This window comes from Cebus imitator, unplaced genomic scaffold (genome assembly GCF_001604975.1).
Source record: "Cebus imitator isolate Cc_AM_T3 unplaced genomic scaffold, Cebus_imitator-1.0 Scaffold812, whole genome shotgun sequence".
Lineage (NCBI taxonomy): Eukaryota > Metazoa > Chordata > Mammalia > Primates > Cebidae > Cebus > Cebus imitator.
The window spans coordinates 230,956-253,412 of NW_016108127.1; the positions used below are offsets into that span (position 1 = coordinate 230,956).

The 22,457-nt window shown below is 41.7% G+C and overlaps 1 protein-coding gene across 1 annotated transcript; it reads left to right on the plus strand.

Annotated features, from left to right (window-relative positions):
* Positions 1 to 9,807: 9,807 nt before the first annotated feature.
* On the plus strand, positions 9,808 to 16,608 carry LOC108297539 (T-complex protein 11 X-linked protein 2). Its single transcript, XM_037735451.1, has 8 exons — positions 9,808 to 9,830; positions 9,985 to 10,135; positions 10,840 to 11,060; positions 11,823 to 11,959; positions 12,203 to 12,423; positions 12,522 to 12,703; positions 13,466 to 13,629; positions 14,480 to 16,608. The coding sequence occupies exons 1-8, from the start codon at positions 9,808 to 9,810 to the stop codon at positions 14,710 to 14,712; spliced, it is 1,332 nt and encodes a 443-aa protein (XP_037591379.1). The 3' UTR covers positions 14,713 to 16,608.
* The last annotated feature ends 5,849 nt before the right edge of the window (positions 16,609 to 22,457 follow it).

Here is a 22,457-nt window from a genome sequence, read left to right on the forward strand (position 1 = left end):
TATTTTGTAGTTTGTATTTGGCTTTCTCTGTTTTCTGCTGGAGCTTTTAAATAATCGCTTCCTCCTCTTCTGTACCCCTAAACGCACACTTCTCTGACCTTCACATTCCAGAAAATAAAGCCTTAACAGTTTTGTAGGCCTTTGTCCCAGATTGGAACCCGGAGAAGGGGTGGGGAGCACCAGGCTAGGAAGTCTGGAAAATAGGTAGGAAGTGGCATTCAAAAAATTTTTCACTTCAATTACTTTCCTCTTTGTTTATTTGGGAAGGTGGTTCCTTTTGTTTTACAACAGCATGCATTCATTTTGTTGTTTTTATTACTAAACAATACAATTATTTTCAGTTGAAAAAACAGGATTCGAGTTGTAAAAACATGACAATCTGTTTCGACTGCTGAATCATATTATAAATATAGACCTTCCAGAAAGCACTCCCCTACCTCCTTTAAGGACTTTGACATATAAGGGTGGTTTCTCTTGTGAAGGATCTCTATCTGCACGTCTTTCCATGAAGTGATGCACTGAGTCTAATAGAGCCTTGCTGGTGGACTTTCATATCTTGAGAACCTGTGACAAGCTGACGATCTCTTCTAAATTGTATTAGTGTAACTTCACCTTACAATAACACCTAGCCCTGACAATTCAGGACAATAATTTGGGGAAGCCACCCTAACAGATGAAAATGTATTATGATGGACACATAGAGGGGAAAAAGAAACACTGGTGCCTACAGGAAGGTGGAGGGTGGGAGGAGGGAGAGGACCAGTTTACCTGTGTAACAAAACTGCACATGTACTCCTGAACTTAAAAGTTAAAAAATGTATTGTGAAATTACAATGTTAAAATAATATTGTACTGGAATAAATAAGAAAAAAATAAAGAAAGCCGCTTATCAAACCCAAATATGGAAAAATGCTATTAAATCGATTGAAATATTTTGAATCAGTGGGGAAAGGTTAGATTGAAGAAATTGTGCTAGGATAATTTGTTATTTTGAAAAACAATGAAGTGCCTTATTATTCTCATACACTTAAAAATAAACACTAGATATTTGCACAAAAAGACATAAAACCATTAAAAATAGAACTTAGCATGTCATTTTGTATATAATCTTAGTATGGAAAAGTATTTTAAAGTACAGCACCAGATACTGACAAGACCAAAAGGCAATTGGCTCAATTCTGCTGGGACCCTCCCCGTCTCAGAAACAATTTAGAGTGCTCCTCAGAATTATACTAACTAGTGAAGAGAAATTGGGATATTTTTCTACAGACTTGGCTCCTTTATTGGCAGATGTTACCCTGAGGATGTTAAAATCGGTGGCACTTCTAGGTTGTCCTACACCTGGGCTGAGCAAGTTCCCAAGGTACCAGAAAAAGCGCTCAGCAAAATTAGAAAACACAGGTACAGTAGAAGGATGATATCAGTTTTATCTCCACTCCAAGAAATATACTATTCACATTTTACTCTAAATCAGTCAAAATATCTCCCTTCAAAAGCGAAGATAATACACACATACTCATTTTCTTTTTTTATTGTTATACTCTAAGTTCTGGGATACATGTGCAGCAGGTGCAGGTTTGTAACATAAGTATACATGTGGTAACATTGTAAGAGTAAATTAACAAAGCCTAACTACCTGGTATGTAGCTTTTGATGTGGTAAATGTATTCTTTTGCATTTACTTGTAAAGGGGATCAGAACATTTACTTTCACATGGAAGAGATAACATACCCATTTCTAGTTTTGCTTCAGGGCAAACAAAATACACACTCCCACAGGGCATCACATTGACCCATTATATCCATGATATGCTGCTTGGACAGGAAGAGAAAAATGTGGTTATTACACTAGAGGCCTTTGTAAGACACATGGGCTCTGGAGGGTGGAAGATATGCCCATTACTTTACAGAAATTTTAATAGGTTCAATGGTTGTAAGAATGCCAGGATATCTCCTCCAGAGTAAAAGAAAAGTTACTGCATCTTGCATCACCTCCCACAAAGAAGGAAGTACAGCACTTGGGAGGCCTCCTTGGGTGTTTGAAGCAACACATTTTATACCCTCTAAGTTATAAAGTAAGATGAATCCAGCAGTAGCCCATTATACGATGGAAACAGAATATCCTTGATTAAGTCCAAGGAAAACCAGAGGACATAGATTAGGTATATGAGCAGATAGCCCAGATCCCCATGCTACCCACCACAGTTGCACCAGTGCATCTCCTTTGGTTTTAACCATATGAAAGTATGCATCAAAAAGTGGGCAAAGGATATGAACAGACACTTTTCAAAAGGGGACATTTATGCAGCCAACAAACATATGAAAAAATGCTCATCATCACTGGTCATTAGAGAAACGCAAATCAAAACCACATTGAGATACCACCTCACACCAGTTAGCATGTGATCATTAAAATATCTGGAGACAACAGATTCTGGAGAGGATGTGGAGAAATATGAACACTTTTACACTGTTGATGTGAGTGTAAATTAATTCCACCGTTGTGGAAGACAGTGTGGCAATTCCTCAAGCATCTAGAAATAGAAATACTATTTGACCCAGTAATCTCATTACTGGGTCTATACCCAAAGGATTATAAATCATTCTGTTATAAAGATGAATGCACATGTATGTTTATTGCAGCACTGCTCACAATAGCAAAGACTTGGAACCAACCCAAATGCCCATCAATGATAGACTGGATAAAGAAAATGTGGCACATATACACCATGGAATACTATGCAGCCATAAAAAAGGATGAGTTCATGTGCTTTGCAGGGACATGGTTGAAGCTGGAAATCATCATTCTCAGCAAACTGACACAAGAACAGAAAACCAAACGCCGCATGTTCTCACTCATAAATGGGTGTTGAGCAGTGAGAACACACGGACACAGGGAGGGGAACATCACAAACTGTGGCCTGGGGAACATCACACACTGGGAGGGCTAGGGGAGGAATAGCAGGGGGTAGGGGGATTGGGGAGTGATAACATTAGGAGAAATATCTAATGTAGATGACTGGGCGATGGATGCAGCAAACCACTACCATGGCACATGCATACCTATGTATCAAACCTGCACGGTCTGCACATGTACCCCTGAACTTAAAGTATAATTATAAATAAATAAATAGATAAATAGAAAAGAAATTATGTGATTCCATATAACCAGTTGAAGGAGGAGGGGAAAGCTCAAGATTGGTTTACTGGATGAGCTTGGCATGTGAAAGTAAGTCAAAATACATGGTGACTGTATTACAGACACATTTAGAGGTGGTCCTGAAAGGCAGCAGAGAGGGAGAGAACATCTTCCCAGTGGGTAGGACTGCAAGCAGTGTACCTGATCATCCACTTTTTGTGGAAGAAGAAGTGGTTCATGATGGTAATATAAATGCTTTATTGGACAGTAGCCAAAGGTCTGGTGATATGGTCAGGAGCTTGAAAGGAAAAGATCAGGAAAGGGAAGTCTAGAGTAGAGGCATATGGATAGACATATTGGGAGTGGCATGAAATAGGAAGATTTCTGTATCAATCCTGTTTTAATGTTCACAAGAAAGCATCAATTATGAAAGAGTTACTGAAGAACCAAGCAGACAAAGCGACTTTGGCCGTTGACATTAACCAGCATTCATTTCGGTCTTCTCGGGACTGGTTTGCTGGGCCTCTGAAAGAACTAGCCATGGTGGCAGAAATAGAGGTGATATATGGGCCCAATATCATAGACTTCTATGTACCAAGACAATTTAGCTGCTTCCCTGTATGAATAGCCAAACTGCAGCAACAGAGACTAAGGCTCTTTCTCAAATATGACACTATTTATAAAGACCACTTAGCAGTAAATTGACTATGTTGGACCCTTTTCATCCTGGAAGGGTCAGTGGTTCATGCTCACAGGAATATATACCTATTCTGGGCATGGATTTGCTCCTTCACAGCCTTAATAAGCATCTGGGGGATTTGGGGGTTCCTGATCCACAGTCTTGGAATCCCACACAACAGAGCATCTGAACAGGGTAGTCACTTCATCGTAAAGAAGGGGCACAAATGGATCCAGAACAAGAGGATCCACTTGTCATATCAAATATTGCACCATCCAGAAGGAGCTGACCTCACAGAACACTTCTAAAGGCAAAGATAAAACACCAATAAAAGTAAACCCTGAAGTAATTGGGTGGCATCCTCCAGGATGCAGTATATGCCTTAAATCACAGACCTCCATGTTAGTCTTTAGATCTAATTAGAAGAATGGGATTAAGAGTAAGGGGTGAACGCAGGAGGGTGCCTATTCCTCATGATAGTGCCCCACAATCATCACAGCAGTGGTTTGAACAAGCATTGGACTACTCATGTCCAGGAACCAGCAGCCAAGAAGAGGAATCCACATGTGACAGGAGTGATTGACTCTGAACTGTAGGAGGGTGTAGGGCTGCTTTAGTAAAATGAGTAAGAAAGGAATACGTATGAAACCAGGTGATCTACTTGAGTGCCTCCTGGTATTCTCTTGCCCCATTTAACTGTGAATGAATAATGTCATTGAAAAGAGTTTGGACACCTCCACAATGAAGGTTTGGTTCACATGACTGGGTAAGCTTCCAAGACCAGTCAAGAGAACAACTGTGTGTGAGGGAAATTTCAAATGAGTAGTGGAAAAGGAAGAGAATAATTACCAGTTCTGGCCCACAAACTAAACGCAGCAATACAGGCTGTAGTGTGTCCCACTATTGTCCCTCTTCAGTTTCCCTTCATAAAGAGAAGCCCAAAGGAATAAGGAAGGAACCGTTCCATGAAGCTGAATGGAGAAATAGATCTGTGCAGTACAAAGGCGGACTGTGGTAACTATGAAAATGTGCTACTCAGATCCCCAGCTATAGGGAGCATAGTTGCTTGATGGCCTCAACTGCTGCCCCTTGGGACCAACCATTGCATTTGCACCAAAGCCATGCTTCCCTCAGACTTCTGCCAGATAATCACGGAGTGGGAAATAGTAATGCAGGTCAATTCTTTAGAGATGAGGAACTCCTCTAACAGGCAACTTTGTCTCATGGTATCCCTATCAACCTGTCAGAAACCTTAGAACTGTGGGACAGTCTGAAAGTATTTCTACCCATCTTTATTTTTTCCTTCCTCTTCTCTCTTCACAAACATCATTTCAGCATTATGATCGGGAGGCTCTTCCTGCCTTCTGCTCCCTTCCCTCCTCCCCCTTTTCCCATAATTAATCCCTTTCACAGGAGTCTTATCTTGGTGTCTGCTTCTCAGGGAACCTGAACTAACATGTGTACCATAAAAGTATTGTTTAGAATCACATGATTATATATTGGGAAATGTCGCATCCAAAGAAAATTCACCAAATATCATGGCTATATCGAAAATAAAGCAGTAATAGTTGTTTATTTTATTTAAAAGGTTACTGAATATAGGCCAGGCACGGTCGCTCGTGCCTGTAAACCCAGCATTTTGGGAGGCCGAGCCCAGTGAATCACTTGAGCTCAGGAGTTCAAGAGCAGTCTGGGCAGCATGATGAAACCGTGTCTCTATAAAAAATACAAAAATTAACTGGGCGTGATGGTGTGCATCTGTAGTCCCAGCTACTCAGAAGGCTGAGGCGGGAGGATCACCCGAGGCCAAGAGCAAAAATCACAGTCCAGCATTGGCAACAGAGTGATACCTTGTCTCAGGAAAAACAGCAACAACAAAAAAGTTACTGACTAAAATTTTTTTCCCATTTTCCCTCTTTAATTTTTTTTTATTCTAATTTCAGGGGTACATGTGCAGGTTTGTTATATAGTTAAACTTGTTTCATGGGGGTTTGTGGCACACATTATTTCCTTACCCAGGTATTAAGCCTAGTGCCCATTAGTTATCTGTCCTGATCCTCTCCCTCCTGCCAACCTCCACCCTCTAACAGGCCCCAGTGTGTGTTGTTCCCCTCTATGTGTGTCCATGTGTTCTCATCATTTAGCTCTCAGCTATAAGTCAGAACATGTGATATTTGATTTTCTGTTCCTGCATTAGTTTGGTTAAGGATAATGGCCTCCAGCTCCATCCAAGTTTCTGCAAACGACATGGTTGTGTTCTTTTTGTGGCTGCACAGTATTCCATGGTGTGTATGTACCACATTTTATTTATCCAGTCTATTATTGATGGCTATTTAGGCTGATTTCATGTCTTTGCTATTGTGAATAGTGCTGAAATAAACATACATGTGTATGTGTCTTTATGACAGAACAATTTATATTCCTTTGAGTATATATCAAGCAGTGCGATTGCTGGGAAAAATGGTAGTTCTGTTTTTCGGTCTTGGAGGAATCTTCACCTTGTCTTCCACAATGGTTGAAGTAACTTACACTCCTCAGCAACAGTGTATAAGTGTTGCTTCCCCACCCCCCACCCCACAGCCTCACTAGCACGTTATTTTTTTAACTTTTTAATAATAGCCAACCAGACTGGGATGAGATGCTGTCTCATTGTGGTTTTGATGTGCATTTCTCTAATGATCAGTGATGTTGAGCTTTTTTTCGTGATTGTTGGTCTGCATGTATATCTTCTTTTGAAAAGTGTCTGTCCATCTACTTTGCCCACTTTTTAACAGGTTGTTTTTTCTCGTAAATTTAAGTTCCTTATAGATGCTGAATATTAGACCTTGTCAGATGCACAGTTTGCAAAAACTTTCTCCCACTCCGTAGGTCGTCTGTTCTGTTGATAGTTTCTTTTGCTGCGCAGAAGTTCTTTAGTTTAACTAGATCTCATTTGTCAATTTTTGGTTTTGTTGCAATCACTTTTGGCATCATCATCATGAAATCTTAGCCTGTTCCTATGTCCAAATAGCTAATGCTATTGCCTAGATTAGCTTCCAGAGCTTTGATAGTTTTGGGTTTTACATTTAAGTCTTTAATCCATGTTGAGTTAATTTTTGTATATGATGTAAGGATGGGGTCCAGTTTCAATCTTCTGCATATGGCTAGCCGGTTCTCCCAGCATCGTTTATTAAACAGAGAATCCATTTCATGTAGCTTGGTCTTGTCAGCTATTCAGAAGAGCAGATATTTGTAGGTGTGTAGCCTTATTTCTTTATCATGTTCCATTGTTCTGTTTGTCTGCTGTTTTGATATCAGTATCATGCTCTTTTGCTTACTGTAGTCCTGCAGTATAATTTGAAGTCAGGTACCATGATGTCTCCAGCTTTGTTCTTTTTGCTTAGGATTGCATTGGCTATTCGACCTCTTTTTTGGTTCCGTATGAATTTTAACATAGTTTTTTTCTAGTTCTGTGCACAATGTCAATGGTACTTTAATAGGAATAACATTAACGTTGACTTTATAAATTGCTTTGGGCAGTATGGCCATTTTAATGACGCTGATTCTTCCTATCCATAAGCATGGATTTTTAAAAAAATTTGTTTGTGTCATCTCTGATTTCTTTGAGCAGCGTTTTGTAGTTCTACGTGTAGAGATCTTTCCCCTCCCTGGTTAGCTCTACTCTTAGGTATTTTAAATTTTTTTTTGTAACAATTGTGAATGGGTTTGCATTCCTGATTTGGGTTTTGGCTTGACTGTTGTTTGTGTATAGGAATGTTAGTGATTTCTGCACAGTGATTTTGTATCCTGAGAATTTGCTGAAGTTGTTTATCAGCTTAAGAAGATTTGGGACTGAGACTATGGGGTTTTCTAGATATAGGATCATGTCATCTGGAAAAGGGATAGGCTGACATCCTGTCTGCCTAGTTAGATGCTCTTTATTTCTTTTTCTTGCTTAATTGCCTGGCCAAGACTTCCAATATTATGTTGAATATGAGTGGCGAGAGAGGGCATTCTTGTCTTGTGCCGGTTTTCAAGGGGAATGTTTCCAGCGCTTGCCCATTCAGTATGATGAAGGCTGTTGGTTTGTCATAGATGACATTTATTATTTCGAGGTATGTTCCTTCAATGCCTACTTTATTAAGAGTTTTTAATATGAAGGGGTGTTGAATTTTATTGAAAGCCTTTTCTGCATGTATTAAGATGATCATGTGGTTTTTGTCTTCAGCTCTGTTTATGTGATTTATCATAATTATTGACTTGTGTATGTTGAACCAGCCATGGATCCCGGGATAACACCTGTTTGATCGTGGTGGATGAGTTTTTTGACCTGCCGCTGGATTTACTTTGCCAGTATTTTGCTGAGGATTTCTGCATCAATATTCATCAAGGATATATAAGCCTAAGATTTTTTGTTGATTTTGTTGTGTTTCTGCCAGGTTTTTGTATCAGGATGATGCTGACCTCATTTGGAATGAGCTAGGGAGGAGTCCCTCCACCTTAATTCTTTGGAATAGTTTCAGCAGGAATGGTACCAGCTCTTCTTTGTGCATCTGATAGAACTCAACTATGAATCCTTCTGGTCCTGGGCTTCTTTTGGTTGGTAGGCTATTTTTTTACTGACTCAACTTTAGCTTGTTATTGGTCTGTTCAGGAATTTAATTTCTTCCTGGTTCAGTCCTGGGATGTGTATGTGTTCAGGAATTTATTTATATCTTCCAGATTTCCTAGTTCATAATGTGCACAGTGGTGTTCATAATATTTATTCTCTGATGGTTATTTGTATTTCGGTGGGGTCAGTAGTAATATCTCCTTTGTCATTTCTGATTGTGTTTATTTGAATCTTCTCTTTTTTCTTCTTTATTAGTCTAACTAGTGGCCTATCTATTTTATTAATGTTTTTCAAAAACACCTCCTGCATTGATTGATCTTTTGAATGGATTTTTGTGTCTTAGTCTCCAGTTCAGCTCTAATTTCGGTTATTTTTTGTCTTCTGTTAGCTTTGGGATTACTATGCTTTTGAGTCTCTAGTTCCTTTAGTTATGATGTTAGGTTGTTAACTTGAGATCTTTCTAACTTTTTGAGGTGGGCATTTTCCTAAATTTCCCTATTAATACTACCTTAGCTGCGTCCCAGAGATTCTAGTATGACATATCTTTGTTCTCATTAGTTTCAAAGAACTTCTTGATGCCTATCTTAATTTTGTCATTTACCCAAAACTCATTCAAGAGCAGGTTATTCAATTTCCATTTAGCTGTATGGTTTTGAGTGAATTTCTTAGTCTTAATTTCAATTTTGATTGCACTGTGATTCACGAGATTGTTTGTTATGATTTTTAGTTCTTGCTGAGAAGTGTTTTACTTCCAAATATGTGATTGATTTTAGAGTAAGTGCCCTGTGGAGATGAGAAGAATGTATATTCTGTTAGTTTTGTATAGAGAGTTCTGTAATGTCTATCAAGTCCATTTGATCCAGTGATGAATTCAGGTCCTGAATATCTTTGTTAATTTTCTAACTCAATGATCTGTCTAATGATGTCAGTGTGGTGTTAAAGTCTCCAACTATTATTGGGAGGCACCTATTTCCCTTTGAAGGTCTCTAAGAACTTGCTTTATGAATCTGGGCGCTCCAGTGTTGAGTGCATATATATTTAGAGTAGTTAGATCTTCCTGTTTAATTGAACGCTTTACCATTATGTAATATGCTTCATTGTTTTTTTGTTTGTTTGTTTGTTTTTTGTTTTTTTTTCTAATCTTCATTGTCTGAAGGAGTCAGTTTTGGGGTTGCTGAATTTAAAGTGTCTCAAAAGACCTTCAAGTATTATCAAGAGGTAAAATCCTTTCTTAGATTTCAGGCCTGAAGGAAAGAGCATCTGGTTCAAAGGTTTAAGTGTATGGCAGGGGAAACTAAGTCACATATCCAGGCTAGACACAGAACTAGGGTTGGAAGTTGGGGCCTCAACTTCCAGTTTATGGTTCTTCCTGCTGCAGGAAGAGAGTATCTCTGGAACCATGAGTTACTCTTCTGAGAGAATGTAGCCAGTGCTTCTCCATCTGAGACTAACATCAGTTTATTCAGCCCTTCTCAAGACTAAACATAAGTCCTCCTAGCCTGTCAATGTAATGGTCTTTCATAATTTTAAATGCTGTTTGGGAGATTATGATCCTGTATCAATTCTCTAGGTAAAGAGAAATCTGCTCATTTAACCCTTCTTACAGTGTGGAAGGCAGGTTCGCAGAGGCAACGTGCGATGCTTTTTGGAACCATCTGAAAGAACAGCTATTGAGTACTCCTCCTGAATTTACTTGTGCTCTTAGACTTCTAAAAGAAATTAAGGAGGTGAGTAACCAACCTCCCATTCGTGGATGGGAAGTTCCTAGGCATCTCAAAACCTTGGATTGTCAATGGCTATTAATATCTTAAGCAACATACTTTTTAATGTGCCCTACTACTTAAACAGATAGGATGGTGCAGCTTCCATTTTATTTGTATAAGATGAAACTTGACAATTGAGCGATTACTGTAACAATATATAATTCAATTAAACAAATTCTTAATGAAACCCCACTGTGGTCTATGTGTTTCAGAAACACAGAGATGAATAGAAAGCCCTTGCCCACAAGGAACTTACATTTTTGAGTCAAAAGGCTATTTCAATTTTATCCTCACACTTTGGAGTAAAACAATCTAAAAATGTCCTTATCCTTTATTAAGAATACCTCATCTCCTTGTGGTGGTGTGTATTTCATATTTCTTGTATCCCACACATTTAAAGTCACATTCTTGTTTTTATTTATATTTTTTAACCTTATTCTACCTAAAAAATAATAATGACTACTACTATAACTGATCCCAATGAAACCTTGAATGGTAATTGTCCTCGAAACAGAAAGAAATAATACTCTTTAGGAAACCTAGAGACTCAGTTTTCTGACCCCCAGAAGACATAATCTGGGATGGCTTTGGCCTAAGAGCGTAGTTCATTGGAGAAAGTTTGGGGTTCTAAACAGAACTTGGCTCCTTTGATTTCCTTTGTTGGGCAGATCTTGCTGTCACTGCTACTACCATGGCAGAACCGCCTAAGAAACGAGATAGAAGAAGTTCTGGACACAGATCTTCTCAAGCAGGAAGCAGAACATGGGGCCCTTGATGTCCCTCGTCTTTCTAACTACATTCTCAATTTGATGGCCCTGCTATGTGCACCAGTTCGAGATGAAGCGGTACAGAAACTAGAGACCATAACAGATCCAGTGCGGTTACTGCGGTGAGAGTCTAGATGTGCTGTCCCCCAAATCAGCCTTAGACACTGTGCTAGAGAACTCTGAGCCGGATACTGTGATATAGTACCCATGTTATCTGGCTCTTGTGTACTGACGACCTGACTGGCACCTTTTCTCCTTTCTGGATTATTGGCTTTTATTTTCTAAGGATAGCCTCTCAGGCTTCCTTTGATGGTCTTTGGATCAGTTGGGCCTCCTTTATGTCATGATATTGTTAAGACATTAAGGTACAGTAATTCTTTCTCCTATAGATTGCAAATTGCCTTTTCCCAGATGTTCTCCTGTTCATCCCCACCGAAACTCTGTGAGGGGACAGGACAGAGGATTATCCGTGTTTCACAGCTAGAAGAACCAGGACCTGCAAAAGTAAAATGATCCGCTGAATGAGTTAGAAATTCGATCACCCACATCCCAACTACCCACATAATAACAGTTAACGCCTTGGTGATTTCCTTCCACTGACTACCCTTTTTTCAAGGTGACAGAATGACTGCAGGGGAAAGAGCTCTAATCCGGTAGTTAAAGTGTCAGGAGGTATAACTGTCCTTAGTTTTGCCATCAACTCACTCTATGGCCTTGGGTCACTGGCCACAGTACCATCATTCATAAGTTGAAGTGGGACTGTTTGTTTTTAAGGCTTCTTCTATCTCTCAAATACTCTGCTTTTATGGCTCCTTGCTTGGATTCCACTCTTTCACGTTAGATTTCCTTTAATAGTGTAAATGTTCTGTTTCTCCCTATGGCAGGGGCATCTTCCGTGTTCTGGGCCTAATGAAAATGGACATGGCGAACTATACCATCAAGAGTTTTCGACCCTACCTGCAGGAGCATTCCATCCAGTATGAACAAGCTAAATTCCAGGAACTCCTTGATAAGCAGCCCAGTATGTTTAAAATCTAAGGGCAGGAGAGGGGAGATTTGACCTTGGGTCTGCCTTCCTATAGCAGTGAAGACTATTTTTTATTTTTTGAATAGAATGTTTCTTCCTTGGACAAGGGGTAGGGAGAAGGAGTGTTAAAGACAGAAAGACCTACAAAAACACTTCTTTATTGACCAAGAGTATGTTTCAAAGCCTTTGTCTTTAAGCCTTGGGATTTTATGATGCATATTCCCTTCTCTGTCGTAGGTCTCCTCAATTATACCACAAAATGGCTAACCAAAGCAGCCACAGACATCACTACACTATGTCCGAGTTCTCTTGACTCACCTGGCTCCTCCTGCAGCACGGCATGTTCACTTCCAAACCGGGCAGCTTACAACTCCGAGCCGCCCAGTCCAACAATGGTGCTATACCAAGGCTACCTCAACCTCCTCTGCTGGGATCCTGAAAACGAAGAATTCCCTGAGGTAGGGATGTGTGTTGGGGCATTGCCTTATTCTATTGTATTCGGTGCCTGCATTTGAACCCTCCTCTTCTGATGGGCTGTCCTTCGCTCCCACACCAGACTCTGCTGATGGACAGGATCCGGCTCCAGGAAATGGCGTTCCAGTTGCACCAGTTAACCATTCTGGACTCAGTCTTGCTAGTGGCCAGAAGTTTCTCTGGTGAAGTTTTATTCAGCTCACCTGAATTTGTGGATAGACTGAAATGCATCACCAAGGCCCTGACTGAGGAACTTATCTCCAGGTAAGATTCACAGATCTCTGTTAAAGAGGAAAATGTGTGGTATTTGGGACATAGGCAGGTAATGTTAATAGTTAATATTATTATTGCTTATTCTTCATCACAAGCCACACAAAGGCCCTTGGGAACCATCTCCAAGGACTTTAGTGTCTTTGATAAGTTGTATTGAGGTTTGGGATACAAAAATAAAACTTATTTTTCCAGAGGAGAGTGTGGAAGCCAGTTTGCCAGAAACATTCCTTATGTGCTTGCTATAAGTGAGTCATTATATCCTTGATTGAATGACAGTGGATTTGAGCTATGTGTATCCAGAAGTTGGTCAGTGATATTGACCATTCACTGCATGTAGGGGCAGGGATACTGTAACAAAGTAAAAGGAGGAGTTGGAAGTCAAGGCATCTCAATATATTTGCAGTTTAATCGGTGGAGTAGGAGAAAAACCATGAAAAATACCCAATAGGATCTTAAAACAATATTTAAATAAAGTTGATGGGAGTGGAGAATGCTGAGTGGATCCAAGGATGGCAGCGAACCGTTGCCCAATATACTTCGTTTTCTTTGAAGTGGCATATGGTACTGTATGCTTGGATCAGGTGGTACTTTGTGGGTAACAATGAGTATATTTCACTTGCCCAGTGGCTAATGCTTTCTTCTGGTGGCAGAGAGCCGGAATTCTTCCTGGGATAGGTCTGGCTTCTGTTGTGAGGCTCTCTGAGCTTTGCCCCTCTGCCAGGCCCACTCTGCCTTCTCTCCTTCATTATCTAGGCCCGAAGAGGCTATGCTGAGTGTGAGTGAACAGGTGTCTCAGGAAATCCATCAAGGCCTCAAGGACGTGGGCCTCACTACTCTGAGCAGTGAAAATACAGCATCTCTTCTAGGCCAACTCCAGGACATCGCCAAGAAAGAGAACTGCATTCGTAGCATCGTTGGTAAGAATCCCCATGGTCGTGGTGCAGAAAAGTGGCAAGAATGTGGGGGGCGGGCAGGGAGACCTTACCCTAAAAGTGAGTTACCTACCCATTTAAAAATGAAAAGGCATGATCATTTGGAAAGTTTTTTAGCTTTAGTTTCCTCGTCTATAATGTGCACGATTCTAATAGATCTTCTTCAGTTTGAAGAATGTGTATGTGGTTTGAAGGTGGCTCTGCACCCAAGATCTGTGACTCGCAGGGGTGGGATACTGTTGCACTAACCCCGCGGAGTCATTCCTGGTCATCTTCTAACTGTCAGCCAAGATACATGGAGAAGCCCTTTCTGTATCCTATGCTTTAAGCTACCGCGTGGGCCCCTGCTCCTCTCCATGGAAGCGATGCTGAGTTAGGCTGTAGGACATGTTCCATGCTGGAATGGAAGCAGTGAATTTGGCCACCTGATTTGAAGTTTAGCATCTGTTCATAGTCTGGATTGGGTGTATGGGCCTGAACTTGGTGCACTGGCTGCAACATGTGTTGTTACTTTCAGGAACTGGGCCTACGGTCCTCTTGTTAAGTTAAACGTGCACTCGGATCCCGTGTACAACTATATAAAGTAATCTGACAAATTGCCAGAGGTTTACTAGCTCGGCATCTTTTGATCACACACTGTCCTTTGGGAGCTTGATGGCATTCCCTTCCCCCAGACAAACAAAAATCTCATGTATATGGTTTACCCAAATGAGTGAAGAGGTCAGCGAATAACTCGGTTAACATAAAACTTTGGTGAGCAGATAGTGCAAAGGCATTGTGAATTTCTTCTGAACCTTCTTTGTTCCTCTTTTCACTGTTTTCTCCCTGCTCATAGATCAGCGGATCCGTTTGTTTCTCAAATTCTGTTTGCTGCATGGCATGAAGGAGTCTCTGCTACACTTTCCTAGAGGCCTCATTCTCATTGAAAGAGAGTTGGCAGAACTGGGCTGGAAGTTTGTCAGTCTGATGCATCATAATCAGCAGGTATTTAGCCGATACTATGCTGAGATCCTAAAAAACATCATCCTTCCACCTAAAGCACAAGAAACAGATGTGGAGCCTCTCTGATAGTGCTGGACCCCAGCCATGGCAAAGGGGACCCAGGAGAGAGAGGTCAGCATGTTTCTGCTATGACGTCACCTGCAGCTAGTGAAACAATCAGCCCTCTTCCTCGTTACAGCCAGGACACTGGGATGCAGGAGTCAAGCATATAAACACCATCTGGCCCAATCCCCTTGACTAATAAACTTCTGAGCTGCAAGTAAATTTCAGTTCCTCCTGTGCTCTAGCTGAAGCCTGGTTTTGCATCCTCATCCCCTAACTAGCTGAGTGACAATCCAGTGGGCCCTCCGCTTTCCCTTCGCCAGCTGATCATTCTTCGGTATTCTGGCCTGAGCCAGAATCAGGGCATCAGGTACTGATAAGGGAAAAACCTGGGACTGTATACAATAATGCCCCTCTCCCTCCCCCTCCCCCCAAAAATGGGAAGGAGCTAAAAGACCAAAGAGTGACCTGGACAAGTCCAGCTTGATAAGCAGATGAATTGATTGGGACTTAACGTATAGGGCATTCCTGGGTGGCAGCAGGACAGCTCTGGGGATCTGCACTGCCACTCATCTGCAAGCAGCTTTTAAGCTAATTTTCCGGCTCTTTGCCTTCCATATGCAATGAGACTCTTTTTCTTGGTATGTTTCCCGGTACCCTCCGGGATGTTTTGGTGTTCAGGAACACATCGTTTCCTCAGCTGGGCACCATGCATGGCCTTGGATCACCACCTGGCCTTCGGGGTTCAGGCAGCAGACATACAGCCTAAGGCAGTCTGGTGGGGGAGAGGAGTAACTCATTAACCTACAGGTACCAGCATTATTTTCTCCAGTGAAAAATCATTCCCTTGAGGGCTGGGAAACTCTTTGTGGGATTATCCAGAGGATGCATATAAGGGCTTCTGGAAGTCAGAAATTCACTGAATTCCACATGAAGAGAAGACATAGAACTCCCATTTATTGCACCACATTTCCTTATAATTTTCAAGGATACAGCAATAGTAAGAGTTCCCAACTACTGTTCTACTGTGTGGTTTGAAGCAGTATGAAAACTGGGGATTGGTTGAAACTTGATATTGTCTGACAACAAGCATTCAGCTAAGGACAGGTCCCAGCTTCCATGGGACTTCTCTTTCCTTCCAGTGATTCTAGGAGTCTGGCTTGGAATCTCTGATAATGACAGTAAACCCAAGCAATTAGGTCAGCGAGTGTCATATGAAGTTCACCCCTGGTCTTATTTCTACAGCTGAATGAATCTTCTCTTTCCACATCTCTAGGCTTAGAACATCTCATTCTTCTTGACAGAATCGATGTGAGTATTCAAGAGTGGCGCAGCTGCCATGCATTTTCCCGCTCCTAGTCTGGGACTCCAACTGCCAGGTTATGAATATCAGCTGACTTAGCATCACAAATGATAAACGCTCTTGGTCCATATGGACTTGGGCTTGTTTTTAGAGATTGTAGCAGTTTATCCCATCATTCTCAGGTCAAGTGTAGCAGACAAGCAGCAATCTAGAAAATTAGGGGAAAAACTTAGGTTTCGGTCTGGACTAGGTTTGGTTTTAGAATGGACGGGGGAATATAGCAACTTACTTATGGGATAGACCCAAACTGGGTGCAAAAAAAAAAAAAAAATAGTGTCCGCATTATTTTGGGGGAGGAAGGAGCTGAGTGCAGCTTACTCAGTCCAAGAAAATTAACAGATGAGATTGGAGTTCCACGAGTCCCAGGGGAACCACCTAATTGATTTCCTAGAGGGTGGATACTAGACGGGTGACATAGCTGGGTAAACAGAGTGCTATTTTTACCTTGGCTGGAGATGAAGCACACAGGCAAGCTGTGGAGGGGATCATTCAGGTGTTCTAATCTTGTGACTAGATAGTCTCAGGACAGAGACCATGGCAGATGAAAGTTTCATGTTTAATAAATTGGCAGTGAGCCTTGCCTAGTTACATTTTCTAATCTGACTGGCCAATATTAATACAATTTTTTAAAAAATATTAATTCTGAAAGGCAGATTATCTTGCAGACAAATGTGTTCTGAAGGGATCCCTATGGAGATGACTTTGGGCTACAGTGAAACTTTGCTTTATACTTTATAATTACAATCTGATTTGTCTTTATTTCTTAGCGATTTTGAGTTTATTGGTTCTCTTGTGCTTCCACATGGAGGAAATGGGAATCCTGGTCCTCAGCAAGGAAAGATAGCTCCACTCAATTCTGTTCACCCTTTAGGGATGGGTGGATGGACAGTTAGATAGATAAATGAAACATGCACATGGTTAAAAATGACATACATCACAGAGAAAATTCAGTTTCTTTCCCACCTTTGTATCTCATTTCTCCTACTGAGAGGAAACTATTACCAAATTTTTGTGTATACTTGTAGAGATATTCTGTGCATATGCAAGTACATATTACAATTATAACTAATTTTTGTGAGTGTGTAGGCGCCAGGCAGCCTTTTAAGCACTCTACATATATTATTTCATTTATTCCTTGACAATTTATCTCCAATCTACTTTTCTAATTCTAGAACAATGTGGTAGAAAATGCTCTAAATGAGGGTAAGAACCTGTGTTTGTTTGCTTGCTTATATATTTATTTATCTGGTCTTCTTTGAGTGAGTAAGGGAAAATCATTTCACTTTCTTGGGCTTTTTCTTTGTCTTCATCTCTAGAATTCTATACCTGACTAAATTACTGACTTTGTTGTTCAATTCTATAGAGTCGTTTTTCAAAAAAATGCAATCTTTTCAGAAGTCCACGAATAAGAGAGATCAAAGCCAGGCAGCTTGAGTTGAAGTCGAACTGGAGGAAGGAGTTTTGGGGACTGGTTCAAAACCACTGGACTAGATGATATCTAAAGGTTCCTGTATTATTTTCCTCTTTTCTTATGGATGCTGTAACAAATTACTCCCTGAACTTTGTGGCTTAAAGTAACATGCATTTATTCTCTTATAGTCCTGAGTGTCAGAAGACCAAAATCAGTTTCAGTGCGTCAAAATCAGGGAGTCAGTAGGGACAGGCTCCCTCTGGAAGTTCTAAGGGACAATCCATTGCCTTCCCCTTTTTAGTTTCTGGAGCTGTATTCTTTATTCCTTGGCAAAGCAATGGGTTCTTCCCTGGAGCTCCCAGAGCTCCCATTCCTTTGTCATCCAAACCAGCATTATAGCACCTTGTGTCAGTCATCACATCGCCTCCTTCTATGTGAAATGTCCCTCTCCTTCCCTCTTAATGAGGAAACGTTCTTACATTTAGGGCCTGGCAGGATAATCCCCCATCTCAAGATGCTTAGTCACATTTGTAAAATCCCTTTTGCCATATGAGGTGACAGTCAGAGGTTCCAGAGACTACAACATGGATATCTTTGGAGGCCATTATTTAGCTTAACACAGTCTCCTCTCTAACTCCCCAAAATTCATGTTCATTCTACATGCAAATTATGTTTGCCTCACCTCAATATCCCCAGAAGTCTTAACACGTGACACACCAACTCGAGTCGAAAATCTCATCTGTAAATAACCTAAGCTAGGTATGAGACAGACTCTGGGTGTGATCCTTCATGAGGCAAAATTTCTCTTCATCGGTGGCCGTGCGAACTAGAAAAAGAAGTTACCTCTTTTTGATTATAGTGGTGACTCGGACATAGGATGATAGTTGTAGACAGTCACCCTCCCAATGGGAAAAACTGAAAGCAAGCAAAAAGTTACCAGCTCCAGGCCAACTTGAAATCTAATCAGGTAAACTCCCTTAGGTTTCAAGGCCTGGGAATATTCCTCTGTGGCTAGAGGCTCTGCCGTCTATGCCTGAGGCTCCACCCTTTAAGTGGACAGAGCCAGGCTCTGTCCTCAGAGTCATCTTTTTGTTTTGAAGAGTAATACATGTTTGCAGCAGAGTACTTTTATCAGCCTTTTTCTTGCCTGTAGAATTTTGGAAGTCCAACAGCCTTCTTTCATTTCATCCTCTGTCACTTTAGTTCAAGTTGACAGTGCTTCTGCTGGCATGGCATTCTTTAAAAACCTCATGTGTTAAGGATTCTCTCCATTGGACAAGAGGATCCTTCACAGATCTTTCCCGGATAATCTTATCTATATTCCTAGATTCCGTTGCGATGATCGAGGGGATCCATGAGTCACATGCACAATTTCATTTAACCCTGTGAATATTCTGATCTTTTTATTCTTTCAAAGCTCTTGCAAAAGATTCTCCAGCCATATCCTTGGCTTTCTCCTTAGTGCATGTTTTCCTGAGAGTAAATCTCCTAATTTTAGCATTTTGTGCAGTCTGAATAGGCTGAGAATTTCCCACATCTTAAAGTCTTGGATCCTTTTTGCTTAATAGATCTCCTCTCTCAATTTCTCTCCTTATTCTTGTGTTATTACCATAGGCACCACTAAGAAACCAGGCCACAGCTTCAACACGTTACTGGAAAATCTACTCAAATAAATACTCAGGTTCATCCCTTATAAGTTCTGCTTTCCACACAAATGTAAGGCACGATTGAGCTGAGCTTTCTGCCACCATGTGACAAGAATGCCCTGTCTTCCAGTTCCAAAAACATGTTTCTTACTTCCTTCTGAGCCCTCAGCAGCAGTGCCTTTATCACCCATATTTCTACCAACCGTCTGTGACAATTTAGGTATTCTCTAAGACAATAAAGGCTTTCTTTGCTGCACGAATTCTTTATTGAATTCTGCCACATTCTTTATTGAGATAAAGAATTGAATCGAATTCACACAACAAAAAGTTTCCTGTTTTAAAAGATACAATTCAGTTTTTTTTTTTTCAGTGCACTCACTGTGTTGTGCGATGTTCCCCATATTCTATTTTGGTAACATTTCCATCATCCTAAAAAGAAATCCTGTACCTATCAGCCGTCAGATTCCTGCCCCAACCCCCAGTGGTTACTACTCTACATTACCAGAAGCTCCCCTGTGAGTGGTATTCCTTGTGGCCTCACAGTGGCTTAACCCTGGGATAAGTCCAGCAAGGGAGGTTAGCAAAGCAATGCACTGTGGCTGACCACTGTCTACCTGGTGGTAAAGTGGCGGCTGCCCTCCCAAGGCGAAGACCTTGGCAGCAGAGAAAGTAGTTAAGAAGGAAGTTTTTTTTCTGAGAGGCAAAGTCTCTGGAAGTGTGGGAAGATCTCTCCGCATGAGGTACCACACAAGGACCTCAAATCCCAAGGTTAGAGAGGAGGTAGAGAGCCCTGGTGACTGGAATCTATTTATTGTCAACTTCCTCATGCCAACTTGAGGCTTAAAGAGTGGTTGGGAAGGTTTTGTTTCGATTTCCCAGCTGCAGAATCTTCCATCTGCCTGGCTTCTGGGCCTTTAGGGCTAGCTGATCGGCCACCTTATATGCCCGCCCCAAGGTCAGGATGGTCTCCTGAGTCAGATCCTGGGAGGAAACACATCACAACCAAAGTAATTTGGGGGTTTAGAGGCTGTTTCTTCCCTTTCTGATGCCTGTCCTGTGTCACCATGCCCCTATGCAGAGCACAGGCACAGGCATAATCTGGACCAGAGAGATTATTACACTGGCAATGTGAGCTATAGTTACGCCATCTGTAATTAAATTGCCCCATTTAGTCTTCAGAAGAAGCCCTTGAGATCGGTTGCATTATATGCCAGTTTTTACAGCTGAGGAATTAGGCACAGTGAAAGTTGCACAAGATCATACAGCTAGTGAATGACTGGGCCCAGAATCAAATGGAGGCAGTCTGTTACCAGAGCCTCTGCTCCTAAACACCCCACTGCCATTAGGCAGGTGGTAAGTTTGGGACACACGTAAGGTCCCAGTGATGTTGGGAGTGCCAAGAGTTGTCTAGGTTCCAGAGCCATAGATCTTCTGGAAAACACCATTTTCCCTGACACTGAACAGCAGCATGCACTCTAGTTATTGAGAGGGCAGCAGCGAGCTCTGTGAAAGGTAGATTACAAGGTGGATTAGCTTGCTGGGGCTTCCGTGATAAAGTGTACAAACTGGGTGGCTTAAACAACAAACACGTATTTTCTCACAGTTGTGGAGGCTAGACATCTGAAATCAAGGTGTCAGCAGCACTGATTCCTTCTGAGAGCTGTGAGGGAACGATCTGTTCCAGACCTCTCTTCTTGGCTTAGAGATGGCTGTGTTCTCCCGATGTCTGTTCACATTACTTTCAGTTTGTGCATGTCTTGTACCAATTTCCCCCCTTTTATACGGACACCAGAATGACCTCATCTTAATTAATTACAACTGCAACAACTCTATTTTCTAATAAAGTAACATTCTGAGGTACTGAAGGCTAGCTCTTCAACACACAAAATGTTGTGGGGGGCACAATTCAACCTGTAAACAGACAGCATCCTCACTTCATGGGCTCCGTCATTACCTCTCTTCCATCTCACTGTGGACAGTGTATGTAAGGATGTACTCCCTCTTCAGAGGTCAGTGCCATCCATAAACAAACTGGAGCAGAAACTTGAGGAAAGAAAATATATTGCCTGGGAGAGCATAGGTACCCCAAAGAAGAAAATTGGAAGGATGTCACATAAAGTATCGGACTGAAGCTTTGGTAAATAGGGCGTCGTGTTGACAAAGGAGGAACGTTGGGCAAAATCCAGGCCTTGCCTGACCTAGGAGATAACGGTCTAGAAGCTGTAAAACCTGCCGCTGAAATGGTGGGCAAGCCCCTTCCTTGCTCTGTGCTTTAATGTCACCGATTGTTACGTACTGAACTGTGGCCCGCCAAAATTCATGCATTGAAAGCTTAACCCCCAGTGCTTCACGATGTGGCTGTATTGAAAGGTAGCACATTTAACAAGGTAGTTCGGTTAAAAGGAGGCCATTAGTGTGTGCTTTCATCCAATCTGCCTGTTGTCCTTATAAAAAGAGGCAGTTAGGACATATAGTATTAGAGATAGTAGGGATGCACCCACACACAGGGACTACCACGTGAAGAGGCGGCAAAACAGCAGGCAGCCATCTGCAAGTGAAGGCGAGAGGCTGCAGAAGAAACCAAACCTACCGGTACCGTGTGTTGGAATTCTGGCCTCTGGAACTGTGGGAAAATTAGTTTCTGTTGTTTAAGCCGTCCAGTCTGTGCTACTTTGTTATGGCACTCCTAGCAAACTAATACACTGCGGATTACAGTGATACAGACTGAGTGATAGCTAAGACTTCATGTGCACGTCAAGCAATTGCTAAGTGCCAACAAGGTGCTGGCAGAGTGCTGGTGATGAGTCCAGCCTGCAGATACCCTGCTCAACAGTGACATTCTCCTGGGGAGCAAGCAGTGTCCTGGGATTCCGTGACTACTGGTTTCCCTAAGGGCATACCTTTATCACCTCCCTCCTCAACCCTTAGAAAGTGCGCCCTCCCACAGTTAAATCGCCACCTTTCCATGATGCAGGTTAGGGTGCTAAGAACACCCAGACACCACTTCTTCCCACTTTAGTTTATTTTGATGGGGTTGAGGGACAGTCTCTAACCTTGCGTGATCCAAGTTTGAAGTTCCTGCTCTTGGATGTGGCCACTGAAGGGGTGAAGGGTTTATATCCAACCGCTGGCTTTGTTTAACATGGGGGTTACAGGAGGGTGGGATCATAAGGAGTGCTGCATGGAGGGGAATTCTGAGATCATTAAGGGAATGATGCCATTAAAGCCTCACGAGCAGACCACTAGGACAAATGGAATCCATATTTGCAAAGACCAGCAGCCGTTATGCACTAGGGCTGAGGGCAGGAGTTATTGGCAGGAACCCCAGGGGTAAGGGGGTCAGTTCAGA